Raw genomic sequence first — 14,797 nt, 5'->3', positions numbered from 1 at the left:
TGTTAATATCCTCATTCTATGGTTGTGGAAACTCAGGCAAACAGAGCTGAAATGACTTGCCCAGGATCACATGTTTACCAAGTGTCTGAGGCCAGAGTTAAACCATGTCTTTCTGACTCCAGGCATGGTGCTCTATCCATTGTACCACCTGGCTGAAAATGAGGCTGGAGGTTGGGAAACAAGAGAGGGCTGGTCAAATCACCTGCATTGAGATAATTACTGAAACCACAAGGGAGACTGTAGGCCTGTCTGACTGGGGGAAGAAGGGGGAGGTTTGTGGGGAATGATAAGGGATTTCAGAGCTCCTGTAGGTGGAAGTAGAATATTTGGCGGTGATGGCAAAATCAAGGAATTGCTCATTTCTGTTTGTAACTAAGAGAAGTGTAGGTCATGGGAAATGAGTGACTGAGGAGCTGGGAAGGTAGGGTACTTAAGGAAGTATTTATATGTGTGCAGAAAACCCTTTGTATGAGTGCAAGGGTTGGGCTGAAAGACTACGAACTTATTGAAGGAGGAAGAAGAATGTCCTGGGAGCTCATGAATACTGGCCATCAGCATCTGGATTGGGTGACACATTTGAATAGTGTGAACCTTAAAGGAGGAAAGGTTGCTTGACTGATGGTGACACAGGGAGAGTCTGGAAATGGCAAAGGGGAGCAAGCAGCCTTCTGACTTGCCCACTATTGCCAGTGGATGGTGGGGGGCAATGATTGAAAACGCACCAGTATTGGAAAGGGTAGGGAAGCAATGTCATTAGCAAGGAGTCAGGTCTTAGTGAGTGCCAGAAGATGGAAGGACTGGGAAAGGAACAAATCTAAGAAGAAAGCTTGCTTATGAATTTTGGAGCAGGCATTCTAGAGAGAGGGCAGGTAGATTTAAAGAAGGATATTTGGGAGATAAGGTTAAAGGAGGTGGGAATGAGGGAGTGAAAAGTTGGGCATGGGGAACAAAGGTTCAGAATTGCTGGGATGAGATTATGAGGGAGTGGAAGTATGCGAACCATTAAAGGATGAGTGCAAGCAGAGTATTAGTGGTTGGAGATCCATTGAGAGAGGCAGGTGATTAGACTGGACTAGGTCCTCCCTCAAGGTCCAACCTTGTTGCAGGGGTAATGTTCAGTGTCATCCAGACCTAGGAGGCCTATCTCGTAGCAAGCAGGAGGAAATGAAGGTACGGCCTGGAGGAGCCCCATTGGGAGTCAAAAAGTGGCAGTAGGAGGTGGTTCTGGTCTGGAAATGGTCTCAGGACATCGTATAACACTCTGGAGCACAGAGGTCAGAGCTGGGCAACCCAAATCCAATTCTAACCCAAGTCTTCCCATCTCTAAGACTAAATTCCACCCACTTATGCCACTCTGTCTCCTTAATTTTTTCTTTTTGACTAGACCCATTCCGCAGAATGCTATGCAATGCAATCTCTCTTCCTTTGAGGTTCACACTATTCAAACTCATCCTGATCCTGATGGCCACTATCTATTGACTACCTCTGTGAGGAGCTGCCCTCTATCAATGCAGAACAGCAACTATTCTGCTCCATGGAGTCATACCTACCTGGAACCATGAAGGTCACACAGTCAGAATGGGTCAGAGGCAGGACTCACACCCAGATCTCTGTCTCTGAGGTCAGCTTCTTATTCATGACTCCATTCTGCCTTTCTCCTTATTTAATATTATTTATTCAGTATTAATCCTTGTGCCTAGCACAGAGCATTTGCCTATGGCTAGGCTCTTTCTGGTTTGGATTGTGTGCAGAGGTAGGAGCTCTGTGGAGTAGAGAAAACAAGATAGCAGTTACTGCTTTTTCTGTGTTCCACATTTTTTTAGGGGGTGGCGAGCAGGGTTAAGTGACTTTCCCAGGCTCACATAGCTAGTAAGTGTCTAAGGCTGGATTTGAACTCAGGTACTCCTGACTCCAGGTTCCAATGCTCTATCCACTGCACCACTTAGCCTCACCTGTGTTCCACATTTTAAGGTCTTTGTTCTTTCCTGCCCTCCGAGTGACAGGAAGGGCTGGGGGGGGGGTTGAGGGTGGGGTAGGGGAGGTCTGCCACTGCCACTCAGTGGCCCTGCCACTGCCACTTGACCTCATGCAAGAGTGGTTGTTCTGACCCTGAACTGAATGAGCAGAACACCCAGAACATGAAACTGGGAGGAGGACCCATTCATTCACTTCCTCCTTTTGGCTCTCTGTAGGTTAAGGGTATTTTGTTAAAATGCTAAATTATGAAATCAGTTAGTAGCAGGCAATGACTGCAGAGAGGAATTCAGCTATGCTGGTTTTTTAAGGATCATTTGGAAACAAACTATGTGAAATGAGTGTTGGAAAGAGAAGGGAAGCAGAAGCTGATGTGTGTTGCTAATTGCTGAGAGCTAACCTTCTGAAACTCTTTTGTGATTTCATCAGCATATGGAATCTTACCGCTGGTACAGATCTCAGCCTTAGGAAGTCATAGAATTATAGACTTTAGAGGTCACCTGGTTAAACTTTATTTTACAGTTTGGGAAGCCATAGGGAGTTAAGTGGAAGAGTCAGAATTTGAATTCAGGTCTCATGAAGTTTTGAAGTTCAGAGTTGTCTTGATCTTCGTGAGTTTTGGTAGCTAGAAAATGCACCCCCTGGTGGCCATTGGTGATGAACCTTCATAGGTTGCTTTTGGACTGCAGACATCTAATCCATCACTGGGGCTGTATTTGAATTCCTTCAAGGATGAAAGCTAAGAGTAGGTGGGTGGTACAGCGGATAGAGCACTAGGTCTGAAGTCAGTAACATCTGGATTCAAAGCCAGCCTCAGACACTGGTCAGCTGACCCTAGGCAAGTCACTTATCCTGTTTGTCTCACTTTCCTCATCTGTAAAATGGGGATAATAATAGCACCTACCTCAGGATTGTTATGAGGCTCAAATGAGATAATAATTCATTTACTAAGTGCTATATCATATTATTATTATTATTTCCATCTTAGGAGGAACTATCAGAGCTTTTATTTCATTGGCATAGTTTTTGAGAACCCGAAGTAAGCTCCACCCTAGAGAAGGACTTTAGTGGAATTTAAATAAATAGAATAAAGTAGTATTTATTGTTTTCTGAAAGTTGATAATTTGTTTTTTTCTCCCCATAATAGTACTATGGAAAACTACTCAATTCGGTTGCAGGGAAAATTCTTGTTCAGGTATGGGTTGAATTAGATAGCCACTGAAATTCATTCATTCATTTATCAAACATTTACAGTGTGTCATACACTTGCTAGCCACTGGGATAGTAAAGCTTCATTGAGGAACTTCCATTCAATAGGAGAGTCCATAAACCGATGATGTTAACTGTATTTTGTGTGTAATAGAAAGTCTAGGCACTAGCAAGTGTCTAATAATGAATTTCCATGGTGAAGATCTACCGCAGAGGTTACTGTTGGAATGAGATTCTAGTTACCGCTTTGCCACTGAATACATGCATACCTTAGGCAAGTGAGATATTGTTTGCTGACCTCATTTTCTTTTTCTGTTAAATGCTGGGGAGACATGTTGGACAAAAGAACCTTAAGGCCTCTTCCAGCTTCATTGATCTGTGATTGGACATGTCTCATAAATACCTCATAGTTTGACTAAGGTCAATGTCAGCCCACAAATTAATTGTAGAACTAGGTCCAATCTAAGTTATTTAAACTAAGTTCCCATTCTAGAAGATTGGAAGCCACTACCCCTTGCCCCCTGGATATGAATCTCTCTCTCTTTCTTTCTCTGTCTCTCTCTGTCTTTGTCTCTCTCTCTCCCCCTTTCCTCCCTATTGTTTTGTGACTGTAATGAGGGAGCATAACACAATGCATGGCACATAGTACATAGTAGGTGCTTAATAAATGCTTGTCAATTGGTTTGGCACTCATCTGGGAAGTTTGTAAACAGAGAGAATCATACTCAGAGTTGGAATGAACCTCAGATGCCATTCACTCCAACCTTTCCCCACTGTGAAGTAATCACTCCAGGAGATTTCTGATGGATAACCTGGATTGCAGCCTGGGTTTTGATACTTTCAGTGGTGAGGAGTATATTTTGATATGATTTATATGTTTGAGACCTGTAATCTGAGAAGCACCCAGAAAAGTCTGAAGGATGATGAAGAGCTGAGGCCAGATCACTTAAACAATATAAATAATTTCTAAGCTATTCCCACCTGGAGCTTGGCCACTCCTTGACAACAGCCTTCAGATCAGCTCCATCCTCTGCTGATTAGACCAGTCTTTGGTCATAGCAGTGACCCTTAATGATGGATTTTCAGTGTCTTCAAAGAAGTGATTTTTCTCATTGTGACTCATACCATATGACTGTAGATTCAGATCTAGAACTGGAAAGCACTTTAGTGGTCAACTGATTTGATCCCCTTGTTTTACAGATGAGGAAACTGAGGCCCAGAGAGAGAAAATGACTTCAGCAATCAAAGGGAAATCAGTGAAAGTGTATCTAATCCTAATGATGATAGTAATAGTTTGGAACAATTTGATTTCATTGGTATAGGGAACTTCCTGTGATGAAGATCCTCTACTGATGAAGCTTAGGGAGTTGCTTAGAACATTGAGATATGAAGTGACTTGTCCAGGGTCCTACAGCTAGTTTGTGAAAGAGAAAAAACATCAACTCCAGTCTTCCCGGCTTCAAGGACAGGTGTCTACTCATTACTTGCCTTTTAGTATAAACATGACAATAGGTGACAGTTATACAGGAGCTTAAGTTTTTTTTTTTACATTTTTTTTTTAGCCAATTGGGGTTAAGTGACTTGCCCAAGGTCACACAGCTAGTAAATGTCAAGTGTTTGGTCTGAGGTCAGGTTTGAACTCAGGTCCTCCTGACTTCAGGGCCGGTGCTTTATCCACTATGCCACCTAGCCGTCCCAGGAGCTTAAGTTTTACAAAGCACTTGGTGTATATTATCTTGTTATTCAGTCGTTTCAGTCACGTCTGACTCTTGGTAATCCTGTTTGGGGTTTTCTTGCAGAGATACCACAGTGGTTTGCCATTTCCTTCTCTAGCTCATTTTGTAGTAAGGAAACAGAGGCAAACAGGGTTAAATGACTTTCCCAGGGTCACACGGCTAGTAAGTGTCTGAGACCGGATTAGAACTCGTGAAGATGAGTCTTCACTCCAGTCCAGGTGCTCCATGCATACTGCACCACCTAGCTGCCATCCATTATCTAGTTTGGTTTTTAACCTGTTCAGTGCCTGGCTCAGTCTTCCTCTCTACTCCAATCCTACTCTCACACTAGGGGACCTCTGAATGCATACGCATGTTTCCTCAAATACCCTAACTTCCCACTTCATTTCTTATGAGCTCTGCTCCTGCACCTCAGCTTCCCATAGAGATGGTCCTCCCCTCAGTGTTGCTGCTATTCACACCTGTTCTACTTCCCTAAGAGTTGTTGTTTAGAGAGCACTTTAAAGTGCGTAAAGAGTTTGCTATCACTTCTCATTTGATCCTCAAAACAACACTGGGAGGTGGGTGCTATTATCATGCATCTTTTACAGATGAGGAAACTGAGACGGAGTGAGATTAAGTGACTTTCTCAGTGTCACACTTTGAGTGTTTAAGACAACATTGGAGGGGCAGCTAGGTGGTGCAGTGAATAGAGCACCGGCCCTGAAGTCAGGAGGACCTGAGTTCAAATCTGGACTCAGACCAAACACTTGACACTTACTAGCTGTGTGACCCTGGGCAAGTCACTTAACCCCAATTTCCTTAAAAAAAAAAGACAACATTGGAACTCAGGTCTTCCTGACTCTAAATCCAGAATTCATCTCCCAATCTAGCTGCCTAGCCTGTCCCTATGTTTATGGACTCTGAAATTCCTTCAGCTGGTCACAATCTTTTATCATTACATATTTTCCTCTGCCTTATGATTTCCAAATCCTGTTCTTCATCTTCAAGAGAGTCCTTCATTCCCACTAACTCTCAGTTCTTCCCAAGGCCATCACCCCTGCTCTGACCACATTCTCTTCCCTTCCCTTCCCTATGTTGACCATTGGTTGACCAGTTCAACTCTGTACTGTCCTCTACTGTTCAATCCCTATTGTACATCACACCTTGCCAATCCCAAACCTCGAATTAACTCCCTCATTCACTTCCTTCGATCCTGTTCCCAACTAGGTCCCTTCCTAGATTTCCACCTTTTTATGCCTTAGTTCTATCCATGCATTCTATAAACCAGCTACCCTGCCTACTTGTTGTCCCTCTCCCTGCATATGAAATATAGCTAAGTACAGGCAGTAGATGGTGCAGTGGATAGAGTGTTGGCCGTGGAGTTAGGAGGACCTGAGTTCAAATCCAGCCAGAGACACTTACTAGCTGTGTAGCCCTGGGCAAGTCACTTAACCCTGCTTGCCTCAGTTCCCCCATATGTAAAATAAGCTGCAGAAGGAAATGGCACTCTAGTATTTTTGCTAAGAAAACCCCAAATGGTTCATAAAAAGTTGGACTTGATTGAAAAACGACTGAATACCACCACCTAAGTACATGTACATGTAGTTTGTCTATACCTTAGTACATGTTACATCTCCTCGCTAGATTATAAGACCTTTTTTGCCTTTGTACCCTCAGTGCCTAGCCCAACTTCTTTCACATAGTAGATGCTTAAAATCTGTTTGCTGTATTGAAGTGAATTGACTAGGATTCTCACAATGGGATGGTCAGGGACAGAAGGTGCCCACAGAATAGACTCTGGTTCTCAGGCTGTCACTACACAAAGTTATTCACCAGAGGTAGCCTCTGAGATGCCAAAGCAGGGACATTGTCGACTCAGAAATTGAAATGAAATCACCTCCTGCCAAGATGATGTCTTGCCACATTCTGCAAAGTTCCTATTGCAAGTTACAGCTGCGGTACAAACTAATAATTTATCGGGTAGCAAGTTCTGGATATCAATTTAGTTGTCAGTGTCCTTAGAACCTAGCAAACGTTCTTGAATGAGGAAAGTACAGAATAATCCTTCCCTTTCCAAGTTCCTCATGCTTGAAATAAACACTAGGCTTCATTTTTAATGCATTGATTTCAGAATCTTTAAGAACAGGAAATTTAAAAAGCTTAGTGCTTCTTTGCTCCATATGCCCCGATATCTCCCATTTGAGGAATTTTCAGAGAGGTGTAGCCTGATTTTCTAAGGCCAGGGTGTTTTGCATGAAGAAGCTGTTCAGGCATAACTCTGGACTGGTGGAGAGAACGTTGATGCAATGCTGCACACCTTTGTGAGGTGAAGAGTTGGTGTGAGAGCTTAAAAGAACAAAACATTCTTCTTTGAGGTACACAGAATTCCAGATGCTTTTTGGGATGAATGTCAGAAAAGTGTGGACAGAAAGAGAGAAAGACTTTGAAAGATGGAAACAGTAGGGGAAGCCAGCTTCTCAACATGCCCCTGATGGCCAGGTTTCCTTCTGAGAAACTTGAGGGAATTTCTCTTTGGGTGAGATTGGTCCTCTCTTGGTTTAGCTGAGATATCTCAGCCCCCAGTGGGAGAACTTGTTCACCCTCTGTACTTTGCAGTACATTCTAATCTGTAGAACTTCTCCACTTTTTGCTTGTTTTCCTTTAACAAATGGATTTACTCCCTATTCTTTCTTGGTGACATTTGCTTTCGCTGCTTTGGAGGTCCCCTCCAACTCTGCAATCCTGTGAAATTAAAACCAAGAGAGAGGCAGCATGATGTAGTGGGCAGAGCCAGCCTTGATGTCAGGAACACCTGGGTTCAAGTCATCCCTCTGACATACACTGGTTGTGGGACCCTAGGCAAGACACTACCTCACACTGCTGTAAGCAATTCTTCCAAGCTCCAAGTTGCTGAAAAGGTGACAACCTGCATTACTAGAGGGAATTTCCTCACCTGAGAGTTCCCTACGCCAATGAAACCTCAAGTCCTATCTCTGTTCCTAACTCTGTCCTTTTAATAATAGCTAATAATAATAATAATAATAGCTACCATTTATAATAGTGCCTAGCATGTGCCAGGCCCTGTGCTAAGCACTTTATAATTCTACCCAGCTACCTCCCCTGGTTGTTGTGAGGTTGTTGTGAAATCAGATCACAATTCAGGGAGGTAGCTCCTATTACAATCCCCATTTTACAGATGGGGAAACTTAGACAGAGAGAGGTGCCCAGAGTCACACAGCTAGTAAACATCGCAGGGTAGATTTGAACTCAGGACTTCCTGACTCCAGACCCCATGGGTCTCTCCACTGTGCCGCCTAGCTACCAATATTAAGTATTACCCAAGTCAAAGAATAAAACTAGGGTACAGTAAAAGAACTAAAAGATGAACAATAATGAATTGATCAATAGCGGCTGATCAAAACAGAAGGGAGGTTGCCAAAGCAGCAAATGTATCTATATATACATATATAATGTGTACACACATATGCATATATGTGTGTATACACATGCACATACATACATACATACATACATATATGCCTAGAAAAGCAAGAAAGAAACAGGGAAATAATGAATTAAACCTTCACCAAACCCTGGACTTAGAGTCAGGAAGACCTGAGTTCAAATTCATCCCACAACACTTAACTAGCTATGTGACCCTGGGCAAGTCACTTAACCTCTGTCTACCTTAGTTTCTTCATTTGTTAAAGGAGATAATAGCAGCACCTAATTTGTTGGGAGGATAAAATGAGGAATCATTTGTAAATCACTTTGCAAACCTTAAAGAATTATATTAGTGCTCATTACTGTGATCATTATTATTATTTTCAAATCTTGATGTTTGATGCCCTTCCACTTGCGACTTTCAAGGGAAGGCTGGCTGACTACCTGTTGAGGATGATGTAGATGGGATTTCTGTACAAGAATGGGTTAGGCTGGGTGGCCACAGAGGCCCTTCCTAGCTCTTCTGTTCTGTGACTCTCTATCCTTTCTCCTTACTTCACACTACTGAGCTGTCATCAACTCCTGTCGATACCATTTCTGCAACATCTCACCAGTCCTTCCTCTCTTCCTCATCCCTACCACTTCTATCCTATTACAGGCCTTCATTACCATCCATCTGGACTGCTGCAATGGCCTTCCAATGGATCTTCCCATCTTCTTTCTCTTCTGCCTCCAATCTACCCTGCATACTGCTACAGGATTACTTAGATGTGGTCTTATCTCCCCTTTGCTTAAAACTCTTCAGTGGTTCACTATTGCTCCTTGACTAAAATTCCAACTTTTTAATGTAACATCCGAGGTCCTTTACAATCTGCTACCCTTTCTGTCCTGCAGCCAAATTGGACAACCTTCTGTTATTGGAACGTGTCTTCTACTTTTACTGTCCTTATACTTTTGCATGTGATCATGCCTAGGATGTCCTTACTTCCTCTCTTTGCTGGATGTATTCTTCACAGTCTTTTAAAATCCATTTCAAATGCTATTCCTTCTGTGATCTCCACTCCTAACAATTTTCCTTATTGAAGTTCATGTAACATTTTGTTCTCTGCCTCCTTAATTCACTTTTCACCTCATAGTGTGCATTCTCTCTCTCTCTCTCTCTCTCTCTCTCTCTCTCTCTCTCTCTCTCTCCTCTCTTCTCTCTCTTCTCTTCTCTCTTCTCTTCTCTCTCTTTCTCTCTCTCTCTTCTCTCTCTCTCTCTCTCTCTCTCTCTCTCTCTCTCTCTCTCTCTCTCTCTCTCTCTCTCTTCCTCCCTCTTTCTCTCTTCTCTTCTCTCTCTCTCTTCTCTCTCTCTCTCTTTCTCTCTCTCCCCTCTCTCTCTCTCTTCTCTCTTCCTCTCTCTCTTGTCTCTCTCTCTTCTCTCTCTCTCTCTCTTCTCTCTCTCTCTCTCTCTCTCTCTCTTCTCTCTCTCTCTTCTCTCTCTCTCTCTCTCTCTCTCTCTCTCTCTCTTCTCTCTCTCTCTCTCTCTGTCTCTCCCCTCTCCCTCCTCCTCCCCCCCTCTTCCCCTCTCTCTGCTTCCCCCTTTCCTCCCTAGATTGAAAACTTCATGAGGACAGCAACCATAGCTTATCTAAGCCTTCTCTCTTCCTCAATGCCTTCCTTACTTTAGTATTCTTTATATAGAAACCATCAATACTAGTCATTCCATTAAAAGAACTTAGAGGGGATAGATGTCCTTCTAGATCACCCAACTGAACCTCCTCACTTTACATGTGAAGAAGCTTTTAGGGGATGATAGACTCTCCATATTCTGCTCTTGTCAGACTGAATTTAGAGTACTGCGTTTAGTTCTGGGGGCTATACTCTAGGAAGGACAATGGTAAAGTAGACAGTACTTGGAGGAGGACACCCATCATTGCAGAATGGGGTTGAAGTAACTATGGATGTTTGGTTTGGAAATGAGAAGACTTGGGATGGGTCCCGATAGTTCTGTGAAAGTATTTCAAGGGCTGTCATATGATTGAAGACTTAGATTTTTTCAGAGGGCAGACTCAGAAGCAGTGGAGGTCATAAGTTAAAGATTTTTAAATGTGAGCTGTCTGAAAGCAGATTGGGCTTCTTTGGAAGGTAGAGGACTCCCCATCATATGAGAGCTTAGAGCCAAGGATGGATGACTCTTTGTCAGCTACATCGTGGAGGGGGCCTCTTTTTCAGATATGTTTGGATTCAGTGGCCACTGAGGTTTTGGCCAACTCTGAAATTCTGGGATTCTGTGAAAGTGGAGGTCACACAGATAGTGATGAAGCTGGGATTCAAGCCCAGGCTCTCAGACTCCATGTCCAGGGCTCCTTCCACTACTCCCTTTAAGGAAAGCAGCAAAAATCCCAATCTATTAGACTGTGAGCTCCTTAAATGCAGGGACTCTTTTTTGTCTCTTTTTGTATCCTTAGAGCTTAGCACAGTGTCTGGTACATAACAAGGTACTTAATTCATGCCTGGTGACTTGGTTATCTCAGCTGATGATGAGAAGGAATTTGGGAAAATTCAGAAAGCTATCTTTGATTAAAATCCTAAATCCCAAGTCATTGGGAACTTCCTTCTAACCATGATAAAGAATACTTGTTTGACTTCAGTGGCCAACATTATCTTTGTTGGAGAGTCACTCTAATATATTTCCTTTAAAGTTGGGCACCAGACAGGATGCCCCTATCGTCAGTGCAACTTAATATAGTTCTAGAAATGTTGGCAATAGTGACTCATAATGAAAAAAAGGAGAAGAGATAAAAATGTATGTATTTTTTTGCAGATGACATGATTGTATATCTAGAAATCCAAGGAAACCAACCAAAAAATTACTAGAGGTAATAAATGAGCCCCATAAAGGTACAGGATATGAGATAAATCCACAAAAATCAATTGCATTTCTATATCCTCATGACACCCAGCTAGAATATACAGTGAAAAAAGACATGGCGTCACAATCCTGACACAAAACATTAAATGCTTGGGGAGTAATTCAATTTGGGACATAAAAGATTTATTCAAAGAAATGCAAAAAGCCCTGATGGGAGAGATAAAGGAAGACAGGGAGAAATGAAGATATAAAAACCTTGCTTCTGGCTGAGAAGATGGCGCCAGTCCCTAAATTAATATTGAGACTTAATATAGTAGCAATTAAAGTCCCCGTGGGATATTGGATAGAACTTGACAAAGCACATTTTTCAAACATATCATAGAGCAGGACTGATCACAACCACATGCATTTGGGTGAAAACCAGAAGAACTAATCAATGTAGTTGAAGAAAGAATCAAGAAATGAAACCGTAACTAACATTAATATACAACTAACATTATAATAATAGCTCCTACTTCTATAATCATTTCCAGGTTAACAACACCACAACCCTAGAAGGTAGGTGGTACAAGGATTTTTATCTGTGTATTAGGGAGAAGGAAACTGAGGTTCAGAAAAGTAGAGTGACTTGTCCAAGGTCACACAGCTACTAAGTTTTAGAGCTGGGATTCAAACCTTGTCCCTCCTCACTTCAAGGCTAGTACTCTTTCTGGTTCTCTATTAAGAACTTTCTCATTCTAAGTCTAGCCCTCTTTCTAGTACACTACCGAGAACTTAGGTTAGGACAAAACAAAATTAATTTTTGGAAAAGAGTCACTAGGGGATGCTCTTAGGTCAATTGGATAGCAATGTAGGAAAAATTAATTTGGATTTAGATTAATTCATTATATTCATTCAGTAGCATCTGACTTTTCACGACCTCATTTGGGGTTTTCTCTGGCAGAGATATCCACGTGGTTTGCCATTTCTTTCTCCAGCTCATTTAACAGATGAGGAAACAGGGTTAAGTCACTTGCCCAGGGTCACACAGCTAGTAAGTGTCTGAGGCTTGATTTGAACTCAGGAAGACGAGTCTTTCTGATTCCAGGCCAGCACTCTATCCACTGTGCCATTATGTCATGTATCAAATTCCAAATGGGTTGGTCAACTGTAAACAAACAAAACCCCAGGAAAAAATCTAGAAGAAACCAGAATAGTATTTATTATAACGGTGGGGGTCCTCCCCCCCCCGTGTAGTTGAATATAGAAGGCCCAGACATCTCAACTGAATTTGAGGTATGAACTAGGTGTGAATAAGGCCTAGACCTTCACTGAATTATGAAACAAAAGTGTAAACTATGTGTGATAGGCTATAGCATTTGGTTGAAGAGTTGATTGTCATAGCCATAGGACTTAGATATAATCAGTCAGCTACAAAGTGCAGGGATAGTGGTTTCTAGCTGTCTCTTGGGAGAAGTCCCCCTCCCTTGGATTTTGGCACCCTGGATCAAGTGTCTGATCACCCTGCCTTAGTGATTTTCTTTTCCTTATCTCAAGGTGAATCATCCAAAGTTCATACTTCCTGCACCAGGGTCAAGGGATGCTTATGTTATGTATTCAAGAACAGACATCCTCAGGTTCAGAACCTCTGTCAGATTTTCTGTTTATATTCTTGAAAAATAGACTTCTTGTCTGTGTCCACCTTTTAAAGCAAACTGAAGCTCTCTTGTTGGAGACTTGCTGAAAAAAAAAGAAGACTCACTCAACCCTTTGGTATAAAGAGTTGGCAAGCCATGCTTACCTCTGCAATGAAACAAACTGTTGGAAATTTTCCTTGACTCCAGTCAAATAAATATGAAGCAATTTTATTAAGGAGTCATGGAGACATTGGCGCAGAGGGAATTTGAAGCCAAATGAAGATTTTGCACGTTGTGATGGGATTGGGGGCAGGGAAGGGGAATAGAAGCCCAGTGTTATCCCACATGCCCTCGCCATATTTCTTTTAGTGGTAGCATTTCTAATAAAGAATAAAGCTTTTCTGGAATGCACTCATTTAAATTTGACAGCCTCGGCTGTTCTAGGGGAGATATTTGAAGTGTGGAGGACACACACAATAGAAGAGGAATGTGCAGTAGGAAGATACATAAATTTTACTGGTTAAAATGCATTCTGAGGCACTTGGTAGACAAAGATACTTTCTTCTTGGTTTTAAGCAAAAGTTGGAGAGTTTTGAAGACTTTTTTTTTTCATTTTGGATTTGTGCCAGTAGCTCCCAAATCTTGATATGTGTTGAGTAAGTGGCAGTGGGGGAGATTTGGTTTCTTGTAGCAAGGGACAAAGCCAGTACAAGACGGGAAAGAATGCTGTCATAGAGTCAGAGGTCCTGGATTCAAATCCCACCTCTCACATTTACTAATTCTGTGACACTGTGCACTTAATTGCGATTTCCCTAGCCCTCACTTCCTCATCTGTACCTCATCTGAGGTACGATCTATAATCTTTTGGTCATAGATCTGAGATATGTGATCTGTAATCTATGATCTAAATACTCTTAACAGTTTTAGAGATCTGTGCTCTCACTCTCCAGATGCTTATTGCAATCCATCCACACCTGTCCATCCTGTGTGACTTTTGCTTACACAGTTAGTGAGTGTCAAAGGTGGGATCTGCACCTGGATTTCATTGACTCCATGGTCAGCACTCTATTTCAAGTTTTATCTGGCTCTCAGATCCTACACAGAATAACCTCCCTTTCTTATTCTTCCTTTCAATCAGAAGTTCAATGGAAATTATGATGACCAAGTTCCCACCTTTAGTTTTGTCTGGGTGGCTGGAGAGAAAGGTTCTAGCCTCCAAAATTCCTAATTCTCATGAAATAATTGTCACACATATATTCACAGGATCATAATCTTAAGTAGATGGGACTTTGAGTATATCTAGGGCAATTCCCACTCATTTTAAAAATGAGGAGAATGAGACCCATTGAGGAAATGCATCTTGCCCAAGGTCACACGTGTAGTAAGCAGTGGAGTAGAGACTCATATGCAGGCGCTCTCTCTCCTCTACCTCACAGCCAGTTTTTGAGGTTGAGATGCCCCAGACCTTGAGAGGTCCCTGATACTGAGATATCCCAGGACTGTTCCCTTTTCTCTTTTCTTACTTTATGCCAACTAACTGAAAGATTTCATCCTTAGTAAATATATTGTCTTTTTCCATTTTAGGTTACCACTTTGGTGAATTGTCCCCAGAATATTTCAAATAGGAAAAAGGGACGTTCGAAAAGAGCCCGGGTTCTTCTTGCTTCTGTTGAAGAAGCCACATGGAATTTACTGGACAAGGGGGAGAAGATTGCCAGTGAGGCCACGGTACTAAAGGAAGAGCTCACGGCAGCCCTGCAGGAAGTGTGCAAAGAAAGTAAGTCCTGAGGCCATTGTCCTCATCCGATTGTGGGGAGATATCCAGGGTGGGAATCAGAGGAGTAGAGCTTTGGTTGGTCTGGTTTGTCCTAAGAGTTGTAGGTAAGACGTTCTGGGACATCCTCTGAGGGAGGCAGAGGTGCTTCTTTCACCAAGTAAATGTTTAATATCTTTAAGGCCCCAAGTTCTTACCTTGGCTCAGC

At 42.3% G+C, this 14,797-nt stretch overlaps 1 protein-coding gene across 3 annotated transcripts in view; it reads left to right on the top strand.

Moving 5' to 3' along the window:
- The window catches only part of CTNNA3 (catenin alpha 3), a 1,889,266-nt gene that overhangs the window by 58,308 nt on the left and 1,816,161 nt on the right, over window positions 1-14,797 (top strand). For all 3 annotated transcript variants that reach the window (XM_020998213.2, XM_078150742.1, XM_020998214.2), the window contains exon 3: window positions 14,400-14,592. In XM_020998213.2, the coding sequence (XP_020853872.1) occupies window positions 14,400-14,592 (193 nt within the window). The remainder of the gene's footprint in view (window positions 1-14,399; window positions 14,593-14,797) is intronic.

The sequence above is a fragment of the Phascolarctos cinereus genome, unplaced genomic scaffold (genome assembly GCF_003287225.1).
Source record: "Phascolarctos cinereus isolate Bilbo 61053 unplaced genomic scaffold, phaCin_HiC Scaffold_3;HRSCAF=262, whole genome shotgun sequence".
Lineage (NCBI taxonomy): Eukaryota > Metazoa > Chordata > Mammalia > Diprotodontia > Phascolarctidae > Phascolarctos > Phascolarctos cinereus.
This window is presented reverse-complemented; position numbering and strand designations above follow the sequence as displayed.